A 24,216-nucleotide genomic window follows, 5' to 3' on the forward strand; every position below is an offset into this window, starting at 1 on the left:
GAAAAACAGAGAAGAAAAATAGAAGTGCAGCAGCCCCATTTTGAAGAGAAGAAGAAGGTGCTCTTCTCTTTGGTTAGTAATCATCTACCAAGGTAGTTGTTGTTGTAACAGCTTTGAGCTTTGTATAGAGAGGAAATTATTCATTATATTTCTCTTTATATGTTTCTTTAGTGTGTGAGAGCTACTGGTTGTATTGGGGTTTTGGGTTGTGAGATTGCCAACACTTTGTAAACTCCCATTTGGCTGATGACAACAGAACCTCCTGGCTGCTTCTTCTTTTGTCGCTTGACGATGAAGGAACCTCTGCCTCTGTGCAGACAATAACTCGTCGGCTCTGTTTTCGAACCGCTGCCCTTGGATATCGACTCTTCAACCTCTCAGCCGCCTTGTTTTCTTTCTTGTTCACCTCCTCCGCTTTCTCGAGAAGAATGGAATCTACTTCGCTAACGTCCCCACCAAGGCAGCGCATCAAATCAACCACCAAAGACTGAGGAGCAGTTGCTGCCTTTTCCTATTGGTGTTGAGAGTTGTCGCACATTGGCGAGGGACAAGGTTTATTATGTGCTTATATGATCTTGGGTTACTTTCTATATTACCAATTGGTTTGGGAAGTAGTAATCCTGGTAGGGTAAATAATCTGGTTGCCTTTTCCAGTTGGGGTAAAAGGGATCTTGTTGACCCTAGAAATTACAAAGCCTACGTGGCGCGCAGGCCGAATATATTCTAAGCTAACTACGTCCTTCGGTGATTGCGGGGCGTGCCAACTCGTCGGCTGAGGCTCGGCCGAGGAGTAAATTTGATGATGCTGCGTTGGGTCGCGCTACTGACTTCTGCGTCTTGCGATTGCGGCCGAGAAAGGAACGCGTCTCGGCCTCTTGGGTTCTCGAGCCTGAAGACAAGGCTGCTATTTCTTACAAAGTTCACGAACCGAATTCGGCTTGCAATGTGCCGAATGTAATAACTGTAACACCTCACCTCGCCGAGAAGGCTAATGAGATGACCTCGACCAACAAGGATTCGAAAACCCTTCTCGACCGAGACTTGGATAGGCAACCGACCGTTCTCGCCGCAGTGCTGTTGATGCCAACGGAAGATACTGCGAGACCGACCGACTCTACGGTGACAGAGCTATCTATGCCGACTTAAGATATCACCGGTTGCTTCCACAGTGTTGTTGATGCCAACGGAAGATGTGTCAGCGAAAAAGGAAAAGAAAAAGATCTCAAGTTGTGAGAGTTTGCGCAGGGCGATTTTTGTGTTGATTTGCAGGGGTCTTTTCCATTGCTGAATGTCTTGTATTTATAGTAGCAGAACACCGAGCCCGAGTTCCAATCCTATTCGAACTAGGTTTTCCTCTCCGGATTAACATTACCTCGATCAGTCCTATCTCTGCTAGGACTACGAATCTAGTCCTTAACTGAGCCGGATTCGCCTTCTAGTTTTACTGATCTCGTCGAGGGTCCCTATTGTATTAGGACTCGACTTGCACTCTGATTTAACCGACCTAGGCCTAGAAGCCCATGAGCTGAACGCCCCATGACCCTCTCGCCGTACGTCTTCCCGGGCCGAAAGTGATTCCTCCCTCGGCCCAAACTGTTATTTTGGGCCCAAACAGATCTCCAAGATTGACTAATAATCCTAGTTTGCTTAGGAAACTCACACGTCAAAATTTTATGAGTACCGAGAACACAAGTCACGTGGTCTCATACATCTTGTCTTATAAATGTATCATGTACTTGAACAACTAGCTATTGATTTCTTCAATCTCTGTTTTATTTTTACTCTCTCTCTCTCTCTGAAAATCTTGAGTATTTTTCTTCTCGCTAGACTATTACTAACAAAGTAAGTTGCAATGGTTGAAGAAGGAGCAAAGAGGAAGGCAAGCCGGAAACCTGCAGACAGCAGCAAACCTACTCGGCCATTGCAAAAGCGGCTGAAAGCTTCCGAACCCAAATCCAAACCGGAACCCGAGCACTTGGTGGAGGATCCCCGAAAACTGAAAGACCTGTGGAAGGCTGCGTTTCCTGTCGGAAAAGGCTGGCACAGGATGGACTCGGTGGACAAAGAGTTCAAGTGGGATTTCCTTAATCTCAAACGAGCATTCGAAGAGAATGGAAGGCTCAATCATGAGGTCATTGGTAACGATGGCAACGTATATCTGTTCGGCACAACTGAATGTCATTTGCAGAGGAAGGATGAAGTTGTAGTCCCTGTTTTGGTGGCTGTTGTATCGCCATACCCGCCTTCGGATGAGCTGACGATTAAGCCAGTCGACGGAGCAGAAGTTAGGTTTACAATGAAAGAATTGAACATGGATTGGATTCCATGCATTCCTCTGTACAAGAGAGATTCAGACACCCAAGTGATAAAGTACCCGCAAGTATTTGTCTTGGGTTGCACGGAGAGGAGAAGCGATGCTTTGAAGTGCACGAAGGATGAAAGTTTCGTGAAACTTCAGTACTTCTTTCCGTGTTTGGATGATCACAAGGAGGAAGAAGATGACTGTCGGGCACGAGGAGAGGTGGATGAAGTTGCCAAGTTCATCATAGAGGAGACGATAGAAGGAGATGATGAGTTGCCTCCGATCGTAAAAGCTGGCTTGAAGGAGTATGTGGAGGACAAGCTATTTGAAGCAAAGAGAAAGGGCCGAGAGAACAAAGATGGTAGCAGTAGTGTTTTTTCTTTTGTTCAAGCGAATAGTAGACGGGAGAGTTGAACAAAGGAGCTCGGACAAAGGGCCAAACACCCTTAGGCGCTTGAGCCGAGAAGGGGGTTTCGAAAGTAGGAGGGTTTACAAGTTCTACCCTGTGCAAACACCGGAAACTCCTGACATTTCAAGAGCTAAATATCGATTCATCAACAACTATTACGGCAAGGCTCATGAGTTTTATAGAGCAGGATGGCAAATCCTAAACACAGTTTAATTTTCGTGTTTAAGTTTAATCAGTTGTTCATCGGTCCAACAAGACCGAAATTTTAATCAACGAGCTTTTGAACCACGATTAGATTGTCGCTCTTTAGAAGATTAAGAACACTTCGAGATCACAAATAAACGGAAGTCGGATAATCTGAATCTGTTGCTACTTAATATAATAAATCTGTCCTCATCAGAATACTGAAATTTTGGAAGGAAAAGAAAAACTAAATAGTAGATGGAACTCTAAAAATCCACACTGACAGCAGAATCTTCATTGTAAACGCATCCTAACGGCAAAATATGTTTAAGAAAAGCCCAGTGCTGCTATGAGCAACAGAAACTAGAACCGAAATCACGAACACTCATTTCTTCTTTGACTTAGCAGCATCTGATGCCTTGGTCTGCACGAAATGAACAAAATCGTTGTAAGAAGCAAGGTAATGAAATCAAACTAGAATCACGCAAGGAAATAACACAAGTGACTTTCTTACCTTCTTTACTCCTCGGATCTTCTTGGCTCTGTTCTTTCTCTCCTTCAACTGCTTCCTTGACTTCTCTACCTTGGTATCAAGTCCGTTCTGCAATATAAAACAGTAATGTTTTTAGTGGCTTGAACTCATAGAAGCAGAACTGATAAGCAAAATTACTATATGCTGAAAACGTAAACGTGAAACCAATAATGAAAATGGAAAGAAAATGTTTGGGTTAACATGACTATACTCGTGCTCCCACCTTTAGTTTATCAATACAGGTGACTTAAGTATCCACTCATTCTCAACTACTAGTGCACGCCAGAAAAGAAAAGATACTAACAAACACATAGGACTAACTCAGATTCTGATGGCATTAACCAATCATCAAACAATGATGTGAAATAAAAAAACCTTGACTTGTTCATGGAAAATGAATATAGAAATTGAGAATATTTTGAATCGTCGTATGATGAAAAGAGCTAACAAAAAATACCTCTTAGAAGATACATTGATCAATACAACTAATAAACAATCAACAGCTCTACGATTCTTACTAACTTAGATTAACTCAATGTGCACTAGGAGTGACCCGGGTGTTGATAAAATCAAATCACTTCAACATAGCTATCTACATTTCTAGCGGTGGCAATGTCCTATGGTTTAGGTAGCCAAAATGAAATTAGAATATATGAACTTATCAATTTAACTCTGGACTTACCCTGATCAACCTGTACTTGGGCTCGTACTTCTTCGCATTTTCAACAGAGTCATAAATCAATCCAAATCCAGTAGATTTGCCACCACCAAAGTGAGTCCTGAACTTGAACACAAAGATTGCGTTCGGGTCCTTGACCTCATAGAGCCTTGCAAGCTTCTCCTTCAGCTCAGCCTTCACAAAACAACCAAGCCAAATTCAATCGGTGAGTAAGTACTTAAAGTACATACCTCAGAATTGCTCAGATGGAAACAGTTAGATAATTGCTATTGTACAAGTTCTTAGTTCTAACATAACCGTATCGATTAAAGTAAACAAACTAATGACAAGTTAAGCCATAAATACAGTCCATCAGACACAATTGAATGCAAGTACGTAAGAGCTGAAAACTGAAAGAAAGCAAAAAAAAAAAAAAAAAAAAAAAACAACAATACCTTTGAAACATTTGGCCTTCCTGGATGAAGAACATCGATGACCTACATGGAACAAAAGCAAAAATTGAATTATGATTAACCCCGTAAGAGAAGATTAATCACGTAAAGCTGACAACACAAAATTCTAACAAATCATTTAAACCTATTATTTTTCACTAAACCCCTACAATCCAACATACATACAAAAAAAAAAAACCCAGTTGGATGGGTAAGAAGTACATAAAAAAAAAACCCTAAATCCAGATCAAAGCATGCAACTTTACGGAGAAAAATCACAAAAAAATAATGGTAGCCAAATCATAATTAAAAACCCAGTTGGGTGAATAACAGCTTCATAAGAAAAATCACATATCCAGATTAAAGTATGCAACTTTACAAAGAAAATTAACAAAATTAAAGAAATAAAACAGCTCAACCCACTAAAAAATACACACACAAGATCCAAAACCCAAAACCCAATTAAATGCTAGATGCGAAAAGGAAGAAATGATGGAGGAACTCACGAATTGCTTGCGAGAGAGAAGGCGGTTGGTCATGAACTTCCTGGTTCGGATGGTGACTGCCTTGTCCGCCATGGTTGGTTTTGATTAGACCGGAAGATACCTAACCAGAGGGCAATGAGGCGGAAAATGGAGTAGTCGCAGCAGCTACGGCAGAGGGAGTTGAGAGAGTTGGAAGAGTTTAGCTTTTATTGGATTAGGGTTTCGAAGGATGGAGAGTCGATACTCGGCCGGTTTGGGCCGAGCTACGTTTAACTCTCTTTTTTTTGTAGGCCAGGCCCAAAGGCTGTAAATAATTCGGGTCGGATTTGGACACCAAGTCGTGATTCGGGCAGAACAAGAAGTCGGTCCACGATTCAACTAGGAGTGCAACTCGGAGGGGTTAGACGAACTAAAAGTCCACCGAACATAACCCATTCTTATACTTATGGTTCCGCATCAAATTTTATCGAGTGGCCAAATAAGCTACATCTCTTAAAATTTTATTTTGATCTCACTTTACTCATGTAGCTCAAATATCAATAATTTACTCTCTGAAATTCAAAATTCATTTTACTTTAACTTATGGACTCTCTCTTCACCCTAAAACTTAGAAGTCATCTCCTAAAACAAATATGAGATCCAACACCCAATAAGACTATGTCACATGTGCAATAAATTTGATTATAAATCTCTACTCTGCGTTGGTATTCAACAATAATAAAATATTAAATTTAAAAGAAAATGAAGAGATGGAAATGATTAGCCTGGGCACCCAAATCAAACTCATACAAGAAATTAACAGATCTGACAATGTGGAGCGAATTTGAACGTTATAGAGATGACTTTCAAATTTCAGGAGAGCAAAATGAAATTAAAATCGAGTTTTAGGGGACAAAGCAAAGCAAACTTTAAGTTTCAAATAATAAAATGACAATTTTTAAGTTACAGAGAGTAAAAATCGAATTTTAAGGTTGGAGCTAAAAATAAGTCAAACATTTAACGTGGAAAATCTATTATCTTCATGGGTTCATGTTCATCCATGAGAAAAAGACACGGACGAAGAAAATGAGGCTGAGATTGAACGAATCAGAGAGGCCAGCTGATATCTCCTCCTCCAAAATTCCGTTTCTCAAAACAAAAACCAGTCCACGCTTTTGATTTCTGAATTCCAAAAACACTCGACTCGAAAACAGTTTTCAAATGGCGGCAGCAGCTTCGTTGCTCCAACCCAACCCATTGAAATGGAAGCAGCACAATCTACTCCCCCGTCTCCGCCCCCTCCCCACAAACCCAATCAAATTCAAAAACTTCAATTTCCAAATCCAAAAACTCCCCTGCAAATTCAAAGTTCAATGCTTTAAGCAGTTATCCGACTCAAAATCCCAGTCCCTTGTCGTCGAAGAAAACCCAGCACAACCAGCTACAAACCCAGCAAACCCAATTGGGATTATCGCCGGAAAGCTGTTGGAAGCTATGAAGGCGTTGAGAAAGCCGGCAATGGTCGCCGTGTTGTTGGGTCTGCTGCTGATGTCCGACCCCAATTCGGCATTGGCCGCCTCGGGCGGTCGGGTCGGGGGAAGCTCGTTTTCTTCGCGCTCGTCGTCTTCCTCTTCGTCCTCGAGGAGTTACTCGGTGCCGAGGACTCCGGGCTCAAGGCCCGGTTTTTCGTACTCCGCGCCGTACTACGCGCCTTCGCCTTTCGGGTTCGGTGGCGGGGGTGGTGGATTTTACGTGGGGCCGGCATTTGGGTTCGGAGTTGGAGCCGGGTCGAGCTTCTTCCTGATCTTGACGGGTTTTGCGGCGTTTGTTTTGGTTTCCGGGTTCCTTTCGGATCGGTCTGAGGGAAGTGTGCTTACTGCTACTGAGAAAACAAGCGTTCTCAAGCTTCAGGTTTGATTGAATGCTTGTAATTTTCACTCTGCAGACATATCTGTATGTAGATATGTATGTATCTGTATGGATATTATCATGCTGCTGCTATGCAATTTGAAATCCTCTGTTAAATTAGAGATCTTTATACATATGACCCAATGGATTGTTAGGTTGGAAATTTGTTCGTTTATTAAGTTCAATGACTTGTTTGCCCTTCATTGCATTCAATTTGGATATGCATGGTTTGGCTGTAGAACTAGGATTTTTGTGCCGAAGTGGCAAACTGTGGGGATTTTCGCCTTATTTGATCGGCACATGTTAAAGGATGGGCTGATTGTTCTATAAGTAGAAAAACTAGGGGATCAAGAAATGATATGGTTGTAAGTAAGCATACTCTAGGATGGATGTTTTAAGATAACTGAGTATTTGGGGTTTGGAGAAAAGCATCTGAAGCTACTCCCTGGAAAGTGCGCCGGTATTTGTAAAACATAGCAACATCGACTGGCTTTAACCTTCAAACGAGGATAAGAGTAGGGGATCATACATACAATTTGGAATTTTGATATTTAGTGCTGTAATTTCACTTTATAGCCTAATTTTTGGAAATGTGATATGCACTTTATAGACTCTTTTGTTGGATGGCAACGAACATTTTGTTCTCTATTGTTTCACTATCAATTTTTCTCCTTCTCTAAGGTTGGTTTGTTGGGCATGGGACGAACTCTCCAAAGGGATCTTAATCGGATTGCTGAAACTGCAGATACTTCTACCCCTGATGGTTTGGGCTATGTTTTGACAGGTGAACCTATATATATTATTATTCACGCACACCTGCATAATACAAACGAGCTCTTAGGATTGGGTTTTCAGTTAAACGAGCTCTTAAGAGGTCGCACTTGGTGCGATGGCAAGTGCCTTCGCCCATGAGCGGTAGGTCTCGGGTTCGAGACTTGGGAGCAGCCTCTCCATAAATGGGGGTAAGGCTAGCCGACATTCACCTCTCCCAGACCCTGCGTAAAGCGGGAGCCTTGTGCACTGGGTATGACCTTTGACCATACCCAGAATGTTGAGTTACTATTTTGTATTCTTGATTTCTTTTCCTTCCGGGATTCTGATGCAAATTTCACTAAAATTGCAGAGACAACACTAGCTTTGCTACGACATCCTGATTATTGCATCTCCGGTCATTCATCTGTAAGTTCAATATCATCTGTTGGCGTACTTGGTTGATATCTGGTGCATCATTGTTGTTGCCTACCATTGTTAGAGAAGGTGGAAACCCATAGGAAGAGATAATGATAAATCAAAGGAATTCATCTCTCTCTTACGACATTTGGCACTATAAAGTATGAGATAGCATATTGTAGTGGCAGCTACTTGTCAAGTAATTTAAACAGCTTAGGCTAAACTTTTAAAGATTAAAACTAATGCACTTTGATGTCTCGTGCACACATGCAAAGCTTTCTTACAAATTACGAGAGTAGGCGTGAACTATGCTGATGAAAACATAGATAATAGTGTCATGGCGGTGCCTATATTATACTCCTTAAATTTATTGTTAACCAGAAAAAGTGAAGAGGAAATCAAAACCGTTGGTCTGGTGGAATAATGTCTGAAGCACGATCTGGATTGGAGTTTTTCTTATAATTGTTAAGTTATGGATGCATGGAGGAAAACAGAAAGTATAACTTTATATAGACATGAGGAATGTGAAGGACATGGATTATAACTTTTGTCATGCTTGTAGGTTGCTCTAAAGCGAGGCATAGAGGATGCAGAGAAACGCTTTAATCAGCTTTCTATCGAAGAGAGGGGTAAATTTGACGAAGAGACACTTGTCAATGTGAACAACATAAGAAAGCAAAGCTCAACGAGCCGGAGTGCTAATGGATTCCGCAACGAATATATAGTGGTAAGGACGAACCTGTGTTGTTTATTTACTAGTTAAGCCCTGAACATTCTATTAAAATCAGTATTTCCAAATCTAAGCATTGTTATGGAGGCCCTGCTGGCCTGTCATGGAAGTATTTGTGAATATGAACGTTTGGGATGATGAATGTTTCTTGACCTCGTCTTTGGTCTGCAAAAATCTATTTTGTTTTCTTTTTATTTTGGTGTTGTTGATGACTTATACTGTTTTAAATGTAAAAAGTGACTACTATGCTTATATCATACATCTGAGATTATATACCATACAAATATAAAAATTCTCTCCTCTAGTGTTTGAGGAAATAACATAAAATTTCATAATTGAGTTGAATAGTTTCGGGATTGTTTTAGGGAACAGAATTGTTAATATCTGACCTGTTTTCTGTCTGAATTTCAATCAGATAACAATATTGGTGGCTGCTGAAGGAGTGCATAAGTTGCCTGCCATCAATGGCAGTGGTGACTTGAAGGAAGCATTGCAAAAGCTTGGATCCATTCCCTCGAACAAAATAATGGTAACAATACTTTCATTGAACTCGTAAATTTTTCTGCTAAATCGGAGCTGAGCTGATACATATACATCTTGTTCTTTTTCTTGCAGGCAGTAGAGGTCTTGTGGACTCCTCAGAATGAAACTGACACTCTGTCCGAGCGGGAACTACTTGAAGACTACCCGCTTTTGAGGCCTTTATGAGAGGACATTCGGGCAACCCTGCACTATCCTGCAAGAGGTACAACTGAACTGCATATTGAGTCATTGATGAAGGGCCATTTCATTGGGGGATATCCGCGATGTACAGAAATTATACATGTCTAAGAGTGTCTTTTTGTGTACTTTTATACTGAGGTTTCTATATTTAGAATAGAGTTTCGTCGTGTTAATTACAATCATTTTCGTAATAGAGGTGTACTTTGGTAAATGTAATGTAACAAAAGCTAGAATTTGACTACATACCTTCCCAAGATATAGTATATAGTTCATGTTTGTTGTAGTAATGAAGACTAGTAAACTTTTAATTGCAACAAAAGCTACAATACCTTCTATGTATGAGCTTGTAAAGTTGTATTGCTAAGGTTGCTAATGGTTTGGTTCGGTTAGCGGTTATCTAGTAAGCGAGAACTTTCATGCACATGCGATCCGATTGTGGATGTATCCTAAGTGAATCACACTGCTAATGTAGAAAGTTAATACACATTGCAACGCATGATTCACTTGGAATAGTGCCACAATGATGTTCCAGGAGTAGGTAAGTAACTTTTGTCACATTGGCAGTGTGTAATTCACTTGGCATACCACCATAATGGCATTTCAGGCGTTGGAAAGTTTCTCTCCCATTCAAGAGTAGAACTTTCATGCAATTCTGATGTCTTAAGCCAATCACACACTGCCAATGTGGGAAAGTCAAAACACAGTGCATTGCTTGATTCACTTGAGATATCACCACAATGGCATACCTAGCGTTGGTAAGTTTCTCCTGATTAGGTGTATGAAAAGGACATGTCAAGGGTTGGGAGAAGCTTTAGGATTAGTTTCTTCCATCACATATTGTGGAGTTTGCCTAACATTCCCTACCATTTTGGGAAGTGGGAACTGCATCCCAATGGCACTTTTCTCAAGGCTTCTTTTTACATCTTTCGGCTGTAGGTTGGATCTTGGATAGGGATGGGGGGTTGCAGCCGCAAAGTTTAAGATTCTATAAGCTGAGGTGATGGGATGAATTGACACTACACGTTGAACTAGCTACCCTTTGTATCTGTGGATTGCCTTGGGTTGAACCCGACTGGTCCAACTTCAATAATTCTCTTACACGAATCATGTTTTCATGATGGTGTCTTGTGCCAACCTATGAAGTGGAGGTCATTTTCTGAATCCACCACAAGAAGGTTGTGTTTTTAGTTAGGACTTTCACGTTTCAATTTCTATTCATACTCAAACGCCATAACTTGTAGTAGGAGGTCCTAAACTCAAATGAATCTGACTTATATAATGGGATTTAATCATCACGGGTGGCTTAGTGGTTGAGAATTAATTTTAGGCCCGTATGCCACAACATGTCATAGGTTCGATTCTTAGCGCTGATGAATTGCACGATGGTGGCCATAGATGTTGAAATAACTCTGTAAGTCTTTCCAGCCCTCAAAAGGGTGGAGTGTCAAGCCACCAGCTTGTCCCTTTATATTTATATATATATAATGGGGTTGCACTTGCATGGGGTCAACCAGTACTTAAACACAAAGGAGTAAAAATCTGTAAGCGTTCCTCGAACAGTCCACTTGACAATCTACTGGTTTGATCATCGCTGCATCACTCTTTACCGAACGTTGGTTTCATCCGGTGTAAGAGATTCAAGTATTCAAAAGAGAACATTGTTTACGCTGGATCACTTTTAAAGATTCAATTTCTATCATAATATTGTCATTGACTGATTGATTGTTTGGAATGGTCGTGTGCATGTGGCTATCGTTGTCTAGGCTAGCATCAAGCACATGAACCGTATCTGACCAGACACTTGATTTGGTTTATTCCTTTATTTGGAGTCAAATTATCAAAAAGTTGATCAGACATTTTGTCATCATCATCTGCTTTTATTAAGCTGTTTGATTAATACAATCTAAACCGTCCGATCTTTTAAGGCATACCCAAACTGTTTTTTTCTTCTTCTTGATTTGATATAAAAAAATGCTATAAAGAGTTGTTGGTAAGGTTCTAAAAATCGTTAGATAATAATTAGAGAGTGAGCTGGAGTCCAGTGACGGCTAGGCGGAGTTTTAGGCGGACTAGGTAAATTTAAGTAAATATATTTATATAGTATAAATAAGTGTCTAGCTGCCTAGGTGTTAGGCCCCAACTTAGCACTTGACTAGCGCTTAGCACCTTTTAGATGACAGTAGTAGAACACGTTGAAAATATAGGGAACAAACACATGATAAGGGTACATCCAAGTATTCTACAAATCTCTCACAATTTATTTAACAAAAATAAAGTGCAAAAATGAAAGTTACCGAGTTTTCGTCCAAGTGAGAGTCTCGACTTAGGGGGGTCTAAGCAGGTAAGGTGGACGTCTAAGGAGGTCTAGGCGCCATTTCTTAATTTTCAAACGTCTAAGGATTAATTGGACGATGGTCAGCCGCTTAGCGTCTAGGCGGGGCCTAGACTAGAACAATGGTTGGTGGTTTCGCCATGACAGTTCATTGTTTTGGAGCTGGAAATATTCACATAGGCATTTCAGTCAGAAGCATTTTAGCTTCACATGTCATGAGATTCACCAGTATCAGGAATCGAACGCAGAACGTGTTGTGTGAAATACAGGCTGAAATTCGTTCTCAACCACTGAGCCACCCCTTGGTGATTTATGCAGTTGATGATTATGCTCTTTTTTCAATGATTTAAAATCACCAACTCTCAAACGGTACATTATATGATTTATAAAAAAATAATTTAAATTTTGATATCTAACATGCCTCGATTGATATACATCAAAGACTTCACGCATCTATATATCTTTCTAGATTTTCCATAAAGTAATGCAATGCTAAAACCATTTGAGTTGGTCTCAATTCAACACCCAACAAAGGCAGCAAATGCAATATAAACAATAAACGAAAAGACTAGTTGGCCTCCACTTTGCCACCCAGTTTTATAAACCCAAAAAGGAAAAAAAATATGGTCATACCTACTAATTTGTCAATTACAATTTTAAACGTGTGAAAAAACCTTTATTCTATAGATTCTTCAATTGAATTTAAATCAAATTCTAATTCAAATTCAAATGCAAAGATTTTATCTTATCATATCACATTTAAATCTGTGATATTTAAGAATTACTGTCATACTATTTCTTTATATGCGTCAAATTGTGATGTACAAAAATGAGAAACAACAAATAAGTACATAAGGGGCTAGGTAAATGACGTGCTCTATGACTTTATTTTTTATTATCTATATCTAAAATCGAAATCGAATCAAATACCTCAACTTTCCTAGATCCATCAAATACCTGAATTTGTATTCTTGAAACCACCTCGTTTGGCATGGTTACACTTGAAAAACGGAGTTTGAATTTTTATTTTTATTTTTTAATACACAAATATATTTTACACTAAGCGTAGCATTAGCATGATTTGGATTAAATCATAAAATCCAATTCACTATTCATAAAATTGAACTTAAGATATTTTATTTATAAGTTAAGAGCCGTACCAAATTTGGCATGTCAAACTAAAGCACTTTAACATAACATAAGACTGAGTAAAACTTTGGCACAAGATATGGTTTGGTGGTTTTGATATGTGATTCAGATTAGCTTTAGATGTCTTTTTCAAGGTAAGCTCACCCTTAGGGAAGTTAGTATGTGGACCAATGGATCATCCCATATTAAAGGGCCAATATACTTTAGGTGATAAAATATGGGCAACCAGATTGTGCAAGTTAAGTAGAAGAGCATGCATGGAGCATGGAGCATGATTTATTTGTTCTTGTGGGGGCCAAACAATTGAAAAAACCACTTCATAATTGACACATGTTGGAGGGGCCAGGCATGTCCTACAAGAAGCATTGCAAAAGATCCTGATAAAACCTCTCTTTGGCCAACTCAGCATTGACATGCCAATAATTCAATTCAGATTACTTTTCAATTTTCGATCATCTCAGTCAAAGTCCCTAACAAATGCATTAAGTTTGGCCACGATAACGCGTTTGCCTCTTGTATTCAAATTTTAGAATCAAAGACTCTTAGGTGCTGTATTTCTTTTGAGTGTCGTGAATTTTGACTTGAGATGATAATCTACTATCACCAATTATATGCAATTATTGAATAACGGGTCTGTTTCTCTCGTCATGGTTGTATACATCTAATGACACTAATCTCTCATAATACATGACTCCCATACAACCAATAGCTCTCTTGTAATAGTATGATGGAGTTGAACACAATCTTTATAGGCCTCAAAACTTGCATTTTTCCTCATATATATAATCGGAATTTTTAAACACATCATCCTAGTTTGTTGGAAAGCCACATCCCTTGATGAAGAAAGGAGTGGCCTGGCCTTGGTAACCATACATGATGCATGGAATTTGTGAAAAGAATACATGTTTTGTGCCTCTGCAAGTTTATAAATCAACAGCATCAACTGGGAGAGAAACTGTCCTGCGAAGAGAGTGAGGAAGCAGTGAGTCTGTGTACAAACTCTTGCCAGTGATCACATTCGCCGCATTGGGAGACTCCATTGCCTCGCAATTTCGGGCCCTTTGGGGTTCCGAATTGGGGCAGCTCTTTTCAAGATTAGCATGAAAATCTGGAGTTAAGTGTTGGTGATCATAAGCGCAAGATTTTGAAAGAACTATGTTGTTGATTCCTTGTATTGTGTTTGATACCAAAGATGATAAGAACCCGTTGTCTATTTTGTTTTCTTTACTTGCATTCGGCAAAGATGTTGAGATGATTCCTAATTGCTCATCTCGAAGCTCCCTCAGCTCCATCTGGTGCTTTGCTTTGAACCATCTCAAATCCTTCTGAATTCCATTCTCGTAACTGTCTGGGAGGTCATGGTACATTGGCGGGCTCATGCAAATAGAATGTAAACCTGATAAGTTTCTGATGGAATTTCTTTCTTTGGATGCCGTATTGTTTTCCACTTTAGAATCTTGCTCATCTTCAACTGTGACTAAGCAATCCATTTTCTCATATTCTTCATCAGAATGGATCTGTCCCGAGCCTACTAAACTAAGTTCACGACTTTCGTGTTGTTGCTGTCCCCAAATTTCTTGGTATTGAACGCAGTCTGATTGGCCCGATTCATTTGGTTCACCCTTTGTCACATGATGCTCAGACTCGTCAGCTTGGTACGTAATCTCCTCAAAACGACCGTGCATTGAAGGACAACCATGTTTACAACATTGAAGAGCTAGCAAGTCCTTAGCGCTAGGGTGGTTTGACAGATACTCCATCATGGAACCACTAGAGGTGTGATTGGAAACACAATTGTGACAAAAGCTTTGATTAGCAAACCGGGGTGTTTCCTCTAGTCCTGGTCCTGATTGCCAATCGGGCACCAACATGGAAATTTCCCCATCAATCATATTTGCTATTCTGGTTTCATCCTGATCGGTGATATCCAACTCTGCAACCATTTCAGTTGCCACACTCAATGCTGTATCGTTCTCAGTGTCAAATGGGAAATAAATGTTGCGTACACAACCTGCAAAGTATAGGATTTAAAGTGCTACATTTAGTGTCCACATATAGACAATCCATAAATAAACTCTGGAAAAAAGTAAAGACTGTGCCAACCTTCTTTATCTGTAATTCGAAGTCTCAAAAAGATGCCACCGTCTTCTCCTCTCTTCCCTTTAATACTAATGTCGACATCATCAGAATGATCATCCTCATGGTGCTCAAACAGTTCGATTCCAGTTGATTCTATATCAACAGTCCACTCATTTGGGGCATCATAATCATAATCATTCGAGTATCCATTACTAAAGGAACTGTTGCTTCGATGAAGCTCTAATAGAGGCTGCCTTGCAAGAGGACCCATGTCATCTAGGTGCCTACCATAATCTAGTGATCTCAAATCATATTCACATTCATCAATTTGGAGAAAACGGTCGTTTAAAAGCTCCCTCGCAGAGAGCCTCAACGACGCAGTTGCCAGACACTTCTCCACAAATTCTCGTACTTCTGGATCTTTAACTTTGTACAAAGCATCTGGTTTTTTACCCTATGAAATACGGAATGCGAAAGGAATCTTAGATGTCACATTTTTCGTAAAGATAGTAAAGAATTCCACTAGAGAGAAAGGGAAAGAGAATCCTCTTACAGAAACAACTTTCTTGTAGATCTGAGCAGGATGAGTGCATTCACTATACGGATATTCGAAAGTGACCATTTCCAGAACGCACATCCCAAATGAATAGATGTCAACTAGCTCATTATATGCCTCTTCATATACTTCAGGAGCCATGAACTCTGGTGTCCCTACTTCAATAAAATCAAAAAGAAATCTAAACACATATTAACCTTCTAGGTAAATAACTTTCCCTTGTTCCAATTAACTCCACAAATTAGCAAACAAACAAAATTTGCACAGGGACATTCTTATTTGATTCAAAATATGACAAGTTATGAAGCAATTGTTATAGGATGGATCATTCGAAGTTACCAACGCAGTGAGCGGCGTGCGATTTCCTTAAGATTGCAGCTAAACCAAGGTCACCAATCTTCACTTCCCCTTGGTTTCCATTGATAAAGATGTTGTCACACTTAAGATCTCTATGGATCACAGGAGGGTCATGGCTATGGAGATACAGAAGCCCTCTCAAGATCTGCCTACACCAATTCTTCACTGCTCTAATGTTCACTCTCTTGTGCTTTAACCTATACCTATCAGTAATTAACAAAAAAAAAAAAAAAAAAAACCACAAAAGATTCACAGAATTGGATTTAGTAAAGTAAGCAAAAAAAAAAAAATAATTGTTAATTGAAAACTCAGAAAATACATACTGCTTAAGGGTCCCAGAGGTGAACATTTCAGTGACAAAATTGATGTTTCTGTTGGCAGTATCAACCCAGGAAGTGTAAAATTTCATGATGTTTCTGTGCTTCAATGTCTTGAGGAGGTGGATTTCACAGTAGAGCCTCTCAAGATCTTCAGGGCTTTGCAGGAAATCATAAAGCTTGACCTGGTTCCAAGCAACTTCTATCCCTTCATATTCATCAAATGCTCTGTAACTGCAACAAAAATATTAAAAAATAAAAAATAAAAACCCAGAAACAATCACTAAAAAAATCTGCGAAATTCCCAAAAAAAATTCAAAAATTTGAGAAAACTGAACTGGGTTTTGATGATTTTTGAAGAAAGTTAAGAGCTTGAAGTCTTACACTATCTTAGAAGCTCCTTTGCCAAGGATTTCATTGTACTGCAAACAAAAAAAAAAGGTTCATTCTTTAAGCAGAATTCACAGAAGAAAATGAGGACAGAGAGAGAGAAGAGGGGAGAGAGAGAGAGAAGAGAGGGGGGAGAGAGGTAATTACTCTGCCATATCTCCCAGTTGGATCAACTTCAACAAACTCACAGTAATCTGGTTCAAGATGTAAGAGACCATTCATTTCTGTATAACCAATCTCACTTTTTTGCACTTCTTCTTCTGAGTAGCTGCTGCTTCTTCCCCTTAATTGCTGGCAATTTCTTTGTTAATTCTGACACAAACACACAGAGAGGAGAGAGAGGAGAGAGAGAGGAGAGAAATGGAAAGAGGGAGAGAGAAAGGAAGAGGATTTATCATAAAATATTGGTTTCTAAACGCTTCATAGGCGAGTACGGAAATTAAAAGATCGAAGGAAAAAAAAACATGGATCGCTATTAATTTACACCAGCAATCATTATTTATATATTTGATATACAGCATTCTTCTTTTGTGATGGGAATACAGACAGAGCAAACCACCCAGTCCCACGACGGTACGTGACAAACTGCAAGTCTTAGTATTATAATAGGAGAGAGAAAAGGAGAGAGAGAAAGTGAGAGTCTTTCCATCGACTCCAAAGCTCTGTACTTTTTTCCGCAGTAGAACCGGATAAAGTAACATTTATGCACACCAAATTTCTCCTTGTGAGCTACCATGTTTTTTATCGTCTTTTAATTATTTTTTGATTTATTTATTTTGACTAGACGCATATCAGAAGAGACTTGGTGGGCACCGATTATTTCGCGAGAGAAAAATTTTATGAGTACATTTTTGCTCATCATCTGGTGTATGTTTATCATTCTATTTATAATCGTTAAATGAGTTTAAATTTTGAGATTTGTGTTTATCCATCACACGAATCTCAAAAGTCAAGCTCATTTAATAGTGACTAATAAGATGGTGAGCATACATCACACTAAATGGTGATGAACAAAAATGCTCCCAAATTTTATTTGGTGTCTCTCACTTGATGAGAGATAGAAAAAGGAAGATATTGAAACGGTTACAAGATTTTGCATGTATGTAGAGAGCTTCCTATGAAATTATTAAATAAAACTTCCTTGCTCTCACCAGACGTGGTACCACTTAGTGTGAGGGTTACTCTAGTTAACGAACGAACAATAAATTGGATCATATGTAGAAAGCAAATATACGTAGATCACATGTAGAAAGAATCAGGTAGAACATCTAGGGACAAGAAGAAAGACAATAAATGGAGTCCTAATTTTATATGTGTAGCTCCACATCCACATGGTTCGAACAGACTTATAATTTGCCCGAGTCGAATCGATAACATCGACATAGCATGAGTTTACCGTCACATATCATTCTGGTTCAATAATACGTTTAATATGTATAAATATTTCTCTACATGATAATGTATTGTTTCAATTATCGTATTATTGTAAATCATATGATAGACATGTAAATTTTGTGTGAGTAAAAGCAACTGGTTACAAACAAAGGGTCCAGTTGAGTTTGATGCACAACCCGAAACTTGGACCATGCTCATACATACTATTTTTAGTAGACAAGGATTGTCTACTCTCCTTATTCTCATGCCCTCCAATACTCTTCTGTTTGTGTGATCACGGTTAAGCCACGTCAACATTTTATATTACTATTTATTTTTGTCTTATTATCTCTATAAAAAAATAATATAAAATATAGACGTTGCTTAACCATGACCACACAAAATAAGAGAGCACAGGAGGGCACATGAACAAGGAGGGCAGACAATCCTTGTCCATTTTTAGTCCACGTTATATTTTATTTTATTTAGAAATTTGTGTGAGTAGCTAGGGAGGTAGACATAAAAATTCAAACCCTCAACACACGTTTGTTGAAAAAAATTGAAATGATTAGACATCTCTTTCGAAGAAAACATCACTAATTGATCTTTTCAAAGTGGAAAATTTTACGTGTTTATCTGTTAATATTAATTAAGTTGATTTGTTTTTAAGGAAAATTAACGAAAAGTTAAAAAAAAATTTAGTTTTAATGAAAAATGAAAAATATAAATATAATGAATAATACCAGATAAAGGTAAAAATGTGATTTTTCGTTAAAAATGAACAATACCATAATTGTTTTGTTAAAACTCTATTATTTTTATTGTTCATTTAACAGGATAATTGATACTATTAATGGACTTTTATCTAATAATCCCCATTCATTTATCACTCCAACCTTTACCCTAAGTATTATTTTGCACTTTATAAAAATAGCTATAAACACATAAGAAATCACGAATCATGTAGGGTAATTTTATTAACACCCCACAATTTTATGAATGCATCATGTTGATGCACAAAACTGGAGGTCTTGAAACAACGTAAATCCGACCGTGAATCTGCAAGAAATGTAAATAACACAAGATATATCGTGGTTCATCTCAAGGTTTGGGCTACGTCCACACTGATTATGTATTTATCTGTTTGTGAGGGAGAAAGATGGAGAGAGCTTCTGAGGGTGAGAGAGCCCTTCCATGGCCTAAGGAATTGGCCTTCCCTAATTGTGAGGGTGAAGAGTCATTTTATAGAATAAGGACTTCTCACTTATTACATATTTGCCAATTCCTTTATTACATAATTACATTTAAGTTCCCCGAATATTTATACGAGATCTAAATACTGAGGCCCTAAGTATGGTATAAACAGTATTCCCCCAAGTCTTCAGTCAAGAGAGTCTTTTGGCTGGAGACTTGAAATTCAGTCCATGTGTGGGCCGAAGTAACTAGTTGTTGTCTTGAACTGATGCTCGATATAAGGTGGTGCTCAATCTAAAATGATGTTTCAACTAGAAGTAGCACATGCTGCGAGGCTGCTCGGCTCGTGGCTTATGTTGCCTTGGTTGGCTCGGTTTGTGGCGTTGAAGGTGAAGGAGTCCCTTTTATAGAATAAGGGATTGCTCCTCAATACATGAATGATAGGCTAGAGTTGATGCTCTCTAATGATGGTGAAGGAGTCCCTTTTATAGAATAAGGGCTCGCTCCTCAATACATAAGTGATGGGCTAGAGTCCCCTAAGTATTTTTCATGAGTGCTCTCTAATGAAAGTGAGGGAGTCCCTTTTATAAAATAAGGGCTCGCTCTTCAATACAAAAGTGATGGGCTAAGTCCCCCAAGTATTTTTCATGAGGCCTAGTTGAGGCCTAATATATGGTACATAATGTAGTCCCTCAAGTATTCGGTCAATAGAGTCTGTTGGCTGGAGACTTCAAATTGAATCCATGTATGGGCCGAAGTGGCAGTTGTTCGGAGGCGGTATTTGTATACCCTACACTGAAGCTTTGTAGGTGAAGCTTTGCAAGTGAAGCTTTGAAGCTAGAGCTCTGTAAATGGAGCTTTCGAAGCTGGAGCTTTTGTAAATGAAGCTTTTGAAGCTAGAGCTCTGTAAATGAAGCTTTTGAAGCTGATTGACATGAGTGATGCTCATGAATGTTTATGTTGATTGACATGAGTGATGCTCATGGATGTTGTCATGAGTGATGCTCATGAATGTTAACATGAGTGATGCTCATGAATGTTGACATGAATGATGGTCATGAATGTTTATGTATGATTGTCATGAGTGATGCTCATGAATGTTTATGTATGAATGACATGAGTAATGCTCATATATAATTTGGAGTACTGGGCGTACTTTTGATCACCTGGTTGGTGGCATGAAGGTGAGTACGGGTTGTACATTTCATCACCTGGTTGGTGGCATGAATGGCTAGTTGCCAAATGGTATTAGAGTACGGATTGTACATTTCATCACCTGGTTGGTGACATGAATGGTTAGTTGCTAAATGATTTTAGAGTACAGGTTGTACATTTCATCACCTGGTTGGTGGTAATAGCGGCAGGTTGCCGAATAATTTTGGAGTACTGGGCGTACTTTTAATCACCTGGTTGGTGGTAATAGCAGCATGTTGCCGAATAATTTTGGAGTTCTGGGCGTACTTTTGATCACTTGGTTGGTGGTAATAGCGGCAGGTTGCCGAATAATTTTGGAGTTTTAGGCGTACTTATGATCACCTGGTTGGTGGTAATAGCGGCAGGTTGCCGAATAATTTTGGAGTTCTGGGCGTACTTTTGATCACCTGGTTGGTGGTGATAGCGGCAGGTTGCCGAATAATTTTAGTAGTACTGGACGTAGTTTTGGTCACCTGGTTGGTGCTATTTTGGGCTTATGGGCCTTTGTCCTCCACACAACATTCCGGCCTATTTATTTTAGGCTTTGCCGTTTTTTTAATTACCTACTGATAAGGTTTATACAAGTATCTCCGAAAGATACGAAAAATAAATTACATCATTCAAAAATAAGGAAAGTAAACCACATCATTCTGGTGGGGTGTTTATTCCTTGCTTTTGCTTGTGTTTTTCTACTGCACTCTCTGTGTCTCTTCATTTCTTTTCTGCTTTTGCTTTGGCATCAGACCTCATTTTCCTTTTTCTTTTTTCTTTTTCCTTTTGCTTTCCACTGTGTCTCTGTTTTTTGCTTTCTTCTTTTTCGACAAGATGATGGACGGAAATGAAGTTTTTGAAGGCTGACCCCAGTTTCGAGTAGTGTCCCCGTGCTTTTGCATGTTTATTCCTTGCTTTTCTTTCTTCTTTCCTCTTTTGGCAGATGGCCGACAACGGGAGTGAGGGAAGGCTCTCATTCCGGGATTGTTCTTGTGTAGTCTTAACGGCAATAATGGCATGATCAAGAAGTGGAAACAGATTGGGATGACTGAACAGCGATGAAACACGGATCTCCTCATTCACCAACTCCAACTGCTCACTATTCTGAATGAGAACTTTTTTCATAGCATAAGTTCCATCATCTGAGACGTGAGAATGATCCTTGAATTTCTTGGCGAGGCCACCACCGCTGGAGGCGGAGGAATCGGCGACCACCTTCTTGACCAAAAACACATAGGCGAACCCACCTTTCCCGAGCTGCCTCACGATCTTGAACCATTTTTAATTCTGAAAACTTCCAAACCTAGATGCGACACATCAGGCCTAACCCAAAGTGTACCATCTCCCCCAACCCAAATGCGACACCTCCAGCTTTTACTTTTTGTGTCCCTGAAACTAAAAACCAATGCATACCAGCGAAAACCCATCTCTCTCTCCACTCCTCGAGCCTTTATAACCCTTAATATCAGTTCAAGCCTGAAATTGATGTAGTCGTGCTCCACCAAAAATAGAGCAGACCACTGGAGGGCATAGTAGCCGAGCCCATCGATCTCAGAAATAGAGCAATTCTCACCTTCACCAATTTCTGAAGCTTCTCCAGATCCCCGTACCCAGCTGCCGTGTGCACGTCGTTTCGCAGACTCTCTTCCCCAATCCCTACTGTCTTCACCATTGTTGTTTGCTGAGTTGGCTGAAGTAGATTCGCGATCGCTGGTTTGGACCTTGTCTTCGACGACCTCGATCTCCGACGACACTTCTACGACCTTGAGCAGCACGACTGGCGGAGCTGGCTTATTTGGTTTCGTTGACCTTTAGTTTGGGATTTAAAAAGGACGGCCAGGAGGGAGGCGACCCCCCCGTATTTCGGCAAGCTCTGAGCAGCATCATCGTTGTTGAAGATCGACGAAGGCGGAGAGGCAAACGAAAAGGTCCAATTGCTGGGGAATGGGGCCAGCGAGGAAGTTGGAAGAAAGGTCATAGGTCTGGAGGTTGGTGCAGTTGGCGAGGAAGGGGGTGATGGAGTCGTGAAATGAGAGGTTGGTGAGAAAGAGTTTGTAGATGCGGCCATTGTTGCAGGTGGCGCCCTGGAGGTAAGAGGTCAAACCACTGCAGGGGTTGGCGAAGGTGGATTTGGTCCAATTCTGGAGGGATTTTGTCGGGTCTTTGAGGGTAGGAGTAGTTCTAGTAGGAGTATAACCCATCTGGGCAAAAACGTCAAGTTGTGGGAAACTTTGGTTGCCTTTGGTAAATTTGAAGGTTTGGGATTTTGGGTTTTGAAGAAAACAGAGAGAGAGAGAGAGAGATGTTAAAAAAAATAAAGAAAGGGAGCTGAGGAACTGTGTTCGTTCTGCTTACCCATTTCTGGGTTTCTAGAGAGATGGGACTGGGATTTTGGTTTTGGTGTTTCTGCAGATTCACGGCGGAGGTGAAAAATTGAGAAAGAACCGACATAACTTTTTGTGTCGATTCCCACAGACGGCGCCAAATGTTGATGCATAAAACCAGAGGTCTTGGAACAACGTAAATCTGACTGTGAATCTGCAAGAAATGTAAATAACACAAGATGTATCGTGGTTCACCCCAAGGTTTGGGCTACGTCCACTCTGATTATGTATTTATCTGTTTTTGGGGGAGAGAGATTGAGAGAGCTTCTAAGGGTGAGAGAGCCCTTCCATGGCCTTAGGAATTGGCCTCCCCTAATTGTAAGGGTGAATGGTCCTTTTATAGAATAAGAACTCTTCACTTATTACATATTTGTCCCTTCTTTTATTACATAATTACATTTAAGTCCCTCGAGTATTTGTACGAGATCTAAATATGGAGGCCCTAAGTATGGTATAAACACATCCCATAATTTTATTTTTTCAGTTAAATTTCCGTTTTTACCCTGACGAATTAAGTTCTAAAGTCTAAAATAAATCTTATCCACCTTCTTATGCCGGCTGCCAACTACCACAGTGTCATAGGCAAAAAATCTCAGCCACTCGCGTGGTAGGTAATAGGGAATTGGGAGATGGGGTGTGTGAATCAAGAATGTTGGGCAATTCTCAATCTGTTTGAAAGTCGGTCTTAGCTGTCAACTTCCACGACGTGAGGGGTTTTTAGCTGTGCTGATATCGATGACGGATACCTCTTATATGGTTGGCCATTGGCCGTTGAGCTAGCTTTTTTGCTATCATTTGTTTATGGGGATGGGGTGACTTCATAAAAACAAAGGGCAAAGCTGGAATTTTAGAGGCACATTTTAGGGTGTATTCATAAAGATGTGTGGTGTTAATAAAACAACCCATCATGTAAATTTGCAAAACAAAAACAAAATGATAGTAATGACTTATTCAGAAGTGCTTTTAAGGTGGTTGAAAGCGTTTTTAATGAAAATATTTTTGGAACTAATTCTTTGTAAAAATGCAAGTAAATTATGGAAAAGCACTTTAAATGCTTCCTGCAAGAAGCGTCAGTTTCCTTCAAATGTTTTTGGGTTCCAAAAATATTTTTTCTAATAGCGTTTTTAATCATTTAAAAAACACCTCCACATGAGCTTTAAGAAAAGACAGTATACATAGCGGTTTTGGACTCGCATAATGCTTTCCTGTGAATTTGTCACCTATATTGTTAGAATGCATACGATATTTGGCCTCATGTTTGGCTTTCTTATTTACCAGCAGGCTACTACAACTGCATGAAATCATTTTAACTTCAAAGACATTTCAATCATTTACGTTCCTCGGGCCCTCGGGGTAACATTAGAGTTA

General features: G+C 39.6%; 4 protein-coding genes across 6 annotated transcripts; 2 read left to right on the plus strand and 2 right to left on the minus strand.

Annotated features, from left to right (window-relative positions):
* The first annotated feature begins 1,852 nt into the window (after window positions 1-1,852).
* On the plus strand, window positions 1,853-2,716 carry LOC108173231 (protein HEAT INTOLERANT 4-like). Its single transcript, XM_017331934.3, has one exon. It carries the CDS (start codon window positions 1,853-1,855, stop codon window positions 2,714-2,716), a length of 864 nt encoding a protein of 287 aa, XP_017187423.3.
* Window positions 2,717-3,064: 348 nt separating this feature from the next.
* LOC103434141 (small ribosomal subunit protein eS24z) lies at window positions 3,065-5,325 on the minus strand. The gene is made up of 5 exons (XM_008372449.4): window positions 5,043-5,325; window positions 4,540-4,581; window positions 4,109-4,279; window positions 3,409-3,495; window positions 3,065-3,318 (listed from the first exon to the last, which is right to left on the minus strand). The coding sequence occupies exons 1-5, from the start codon at window positions 5,112-5,114 to the stop codon at window positions 3,280-3,282; spliced, it is 411 nt and encodes a 136-aa protein (XP_008370671.1). The 5' UTR covers window positions 5,115-5,325; the 3' UTR covers window positions 3,065-3,279.
* A 681-nt stretch (window positions 5,326-6,006) lies between these two features.
* LOC103434319 (FLUCTUATING-LIGHT-ACCLIMATION protein 1, chloroplastic) lies at window positions 6,007-9,818 on the plus strand. Its single transcript, XM_029101491.2, has 6 exons — window positions 6,007-6,911; window positions 7,590-7,692; window positions 8,032-8,087; window positions 8,641-8,805; window positions 9,224-9,337; window positions 9,424-9,818. Exons 1-6 carry the CDS (start codon window positions 6,222-6,224, stop codon window positions 9,514-9,516), a joined length of 1,221 nt encoding a protein of 406 aa, XP_028957324.2. The 5' UTR covers window positions 6,007-6,221; the 3' UTR covers window positions 9,517-9,818.
* A 3,939-nt stretch (window positions 9,819-13,757) lies between these two features.
* LOC103419493 (probable serine/threonine-protein kinase WNK9) lies at window positions 13,758-17,286 on the minus strand. Of its 3 annotated transcripts, none has more exons than XM_008357589.4 (7): window positions 16,859-17,286; window positions 16,706-16,743; window positions 16,328-16,555; window positions 15,987-16,207; window positions 15,645-15,802; window positions 15,116-15,545; window positions 13,758-15,023 (listed from the first exon to the last, which is right to left on the minus strand). In XM_008357589.4, exons 1-7 carry the CDS (start codon window positions 16,931-16,933, stop codon window positions 13,936-13,938), a joined length of 2,238 nt encoding a protein of 745 aa, XP_008355811.3. In that variant the 5' UTR covers window positions 16,934-17,286; the 3' UTR covers window positions 13,758-13,935. The 3 variants fall into 3 exon arrangements, with proteins under 3 accessions (XP_008355811.3, XP_008355810.3, XP_028957323.2); XM_008357588.4 differs by having other exon boundaries at window positions 15,645-15,805; window positions 16,859-17,280; XM_029101490.2 differs by lacking the exons at window positions 16,328-16,555; window positions 16,706-16,743; window positions 16,859-17,286 and having other exon boundaries at window positions 15,645-15,828; window positions 15,987-16,124.
* Window positions 17,287-24,216: the final 6,930 nt, after the last annotated feature.

This window comes from Malus domestica, chromosome 04 (genome assembly GCF_042453785.1).
Source record: "Malus domestica chromosome 04, GDT2T_hap1".
NCBI lineage: Eukaryota > Viridiplantae > Streptophyta > Magnoliopsida > Rosales > Rosaceae > Malus > Malus domestica.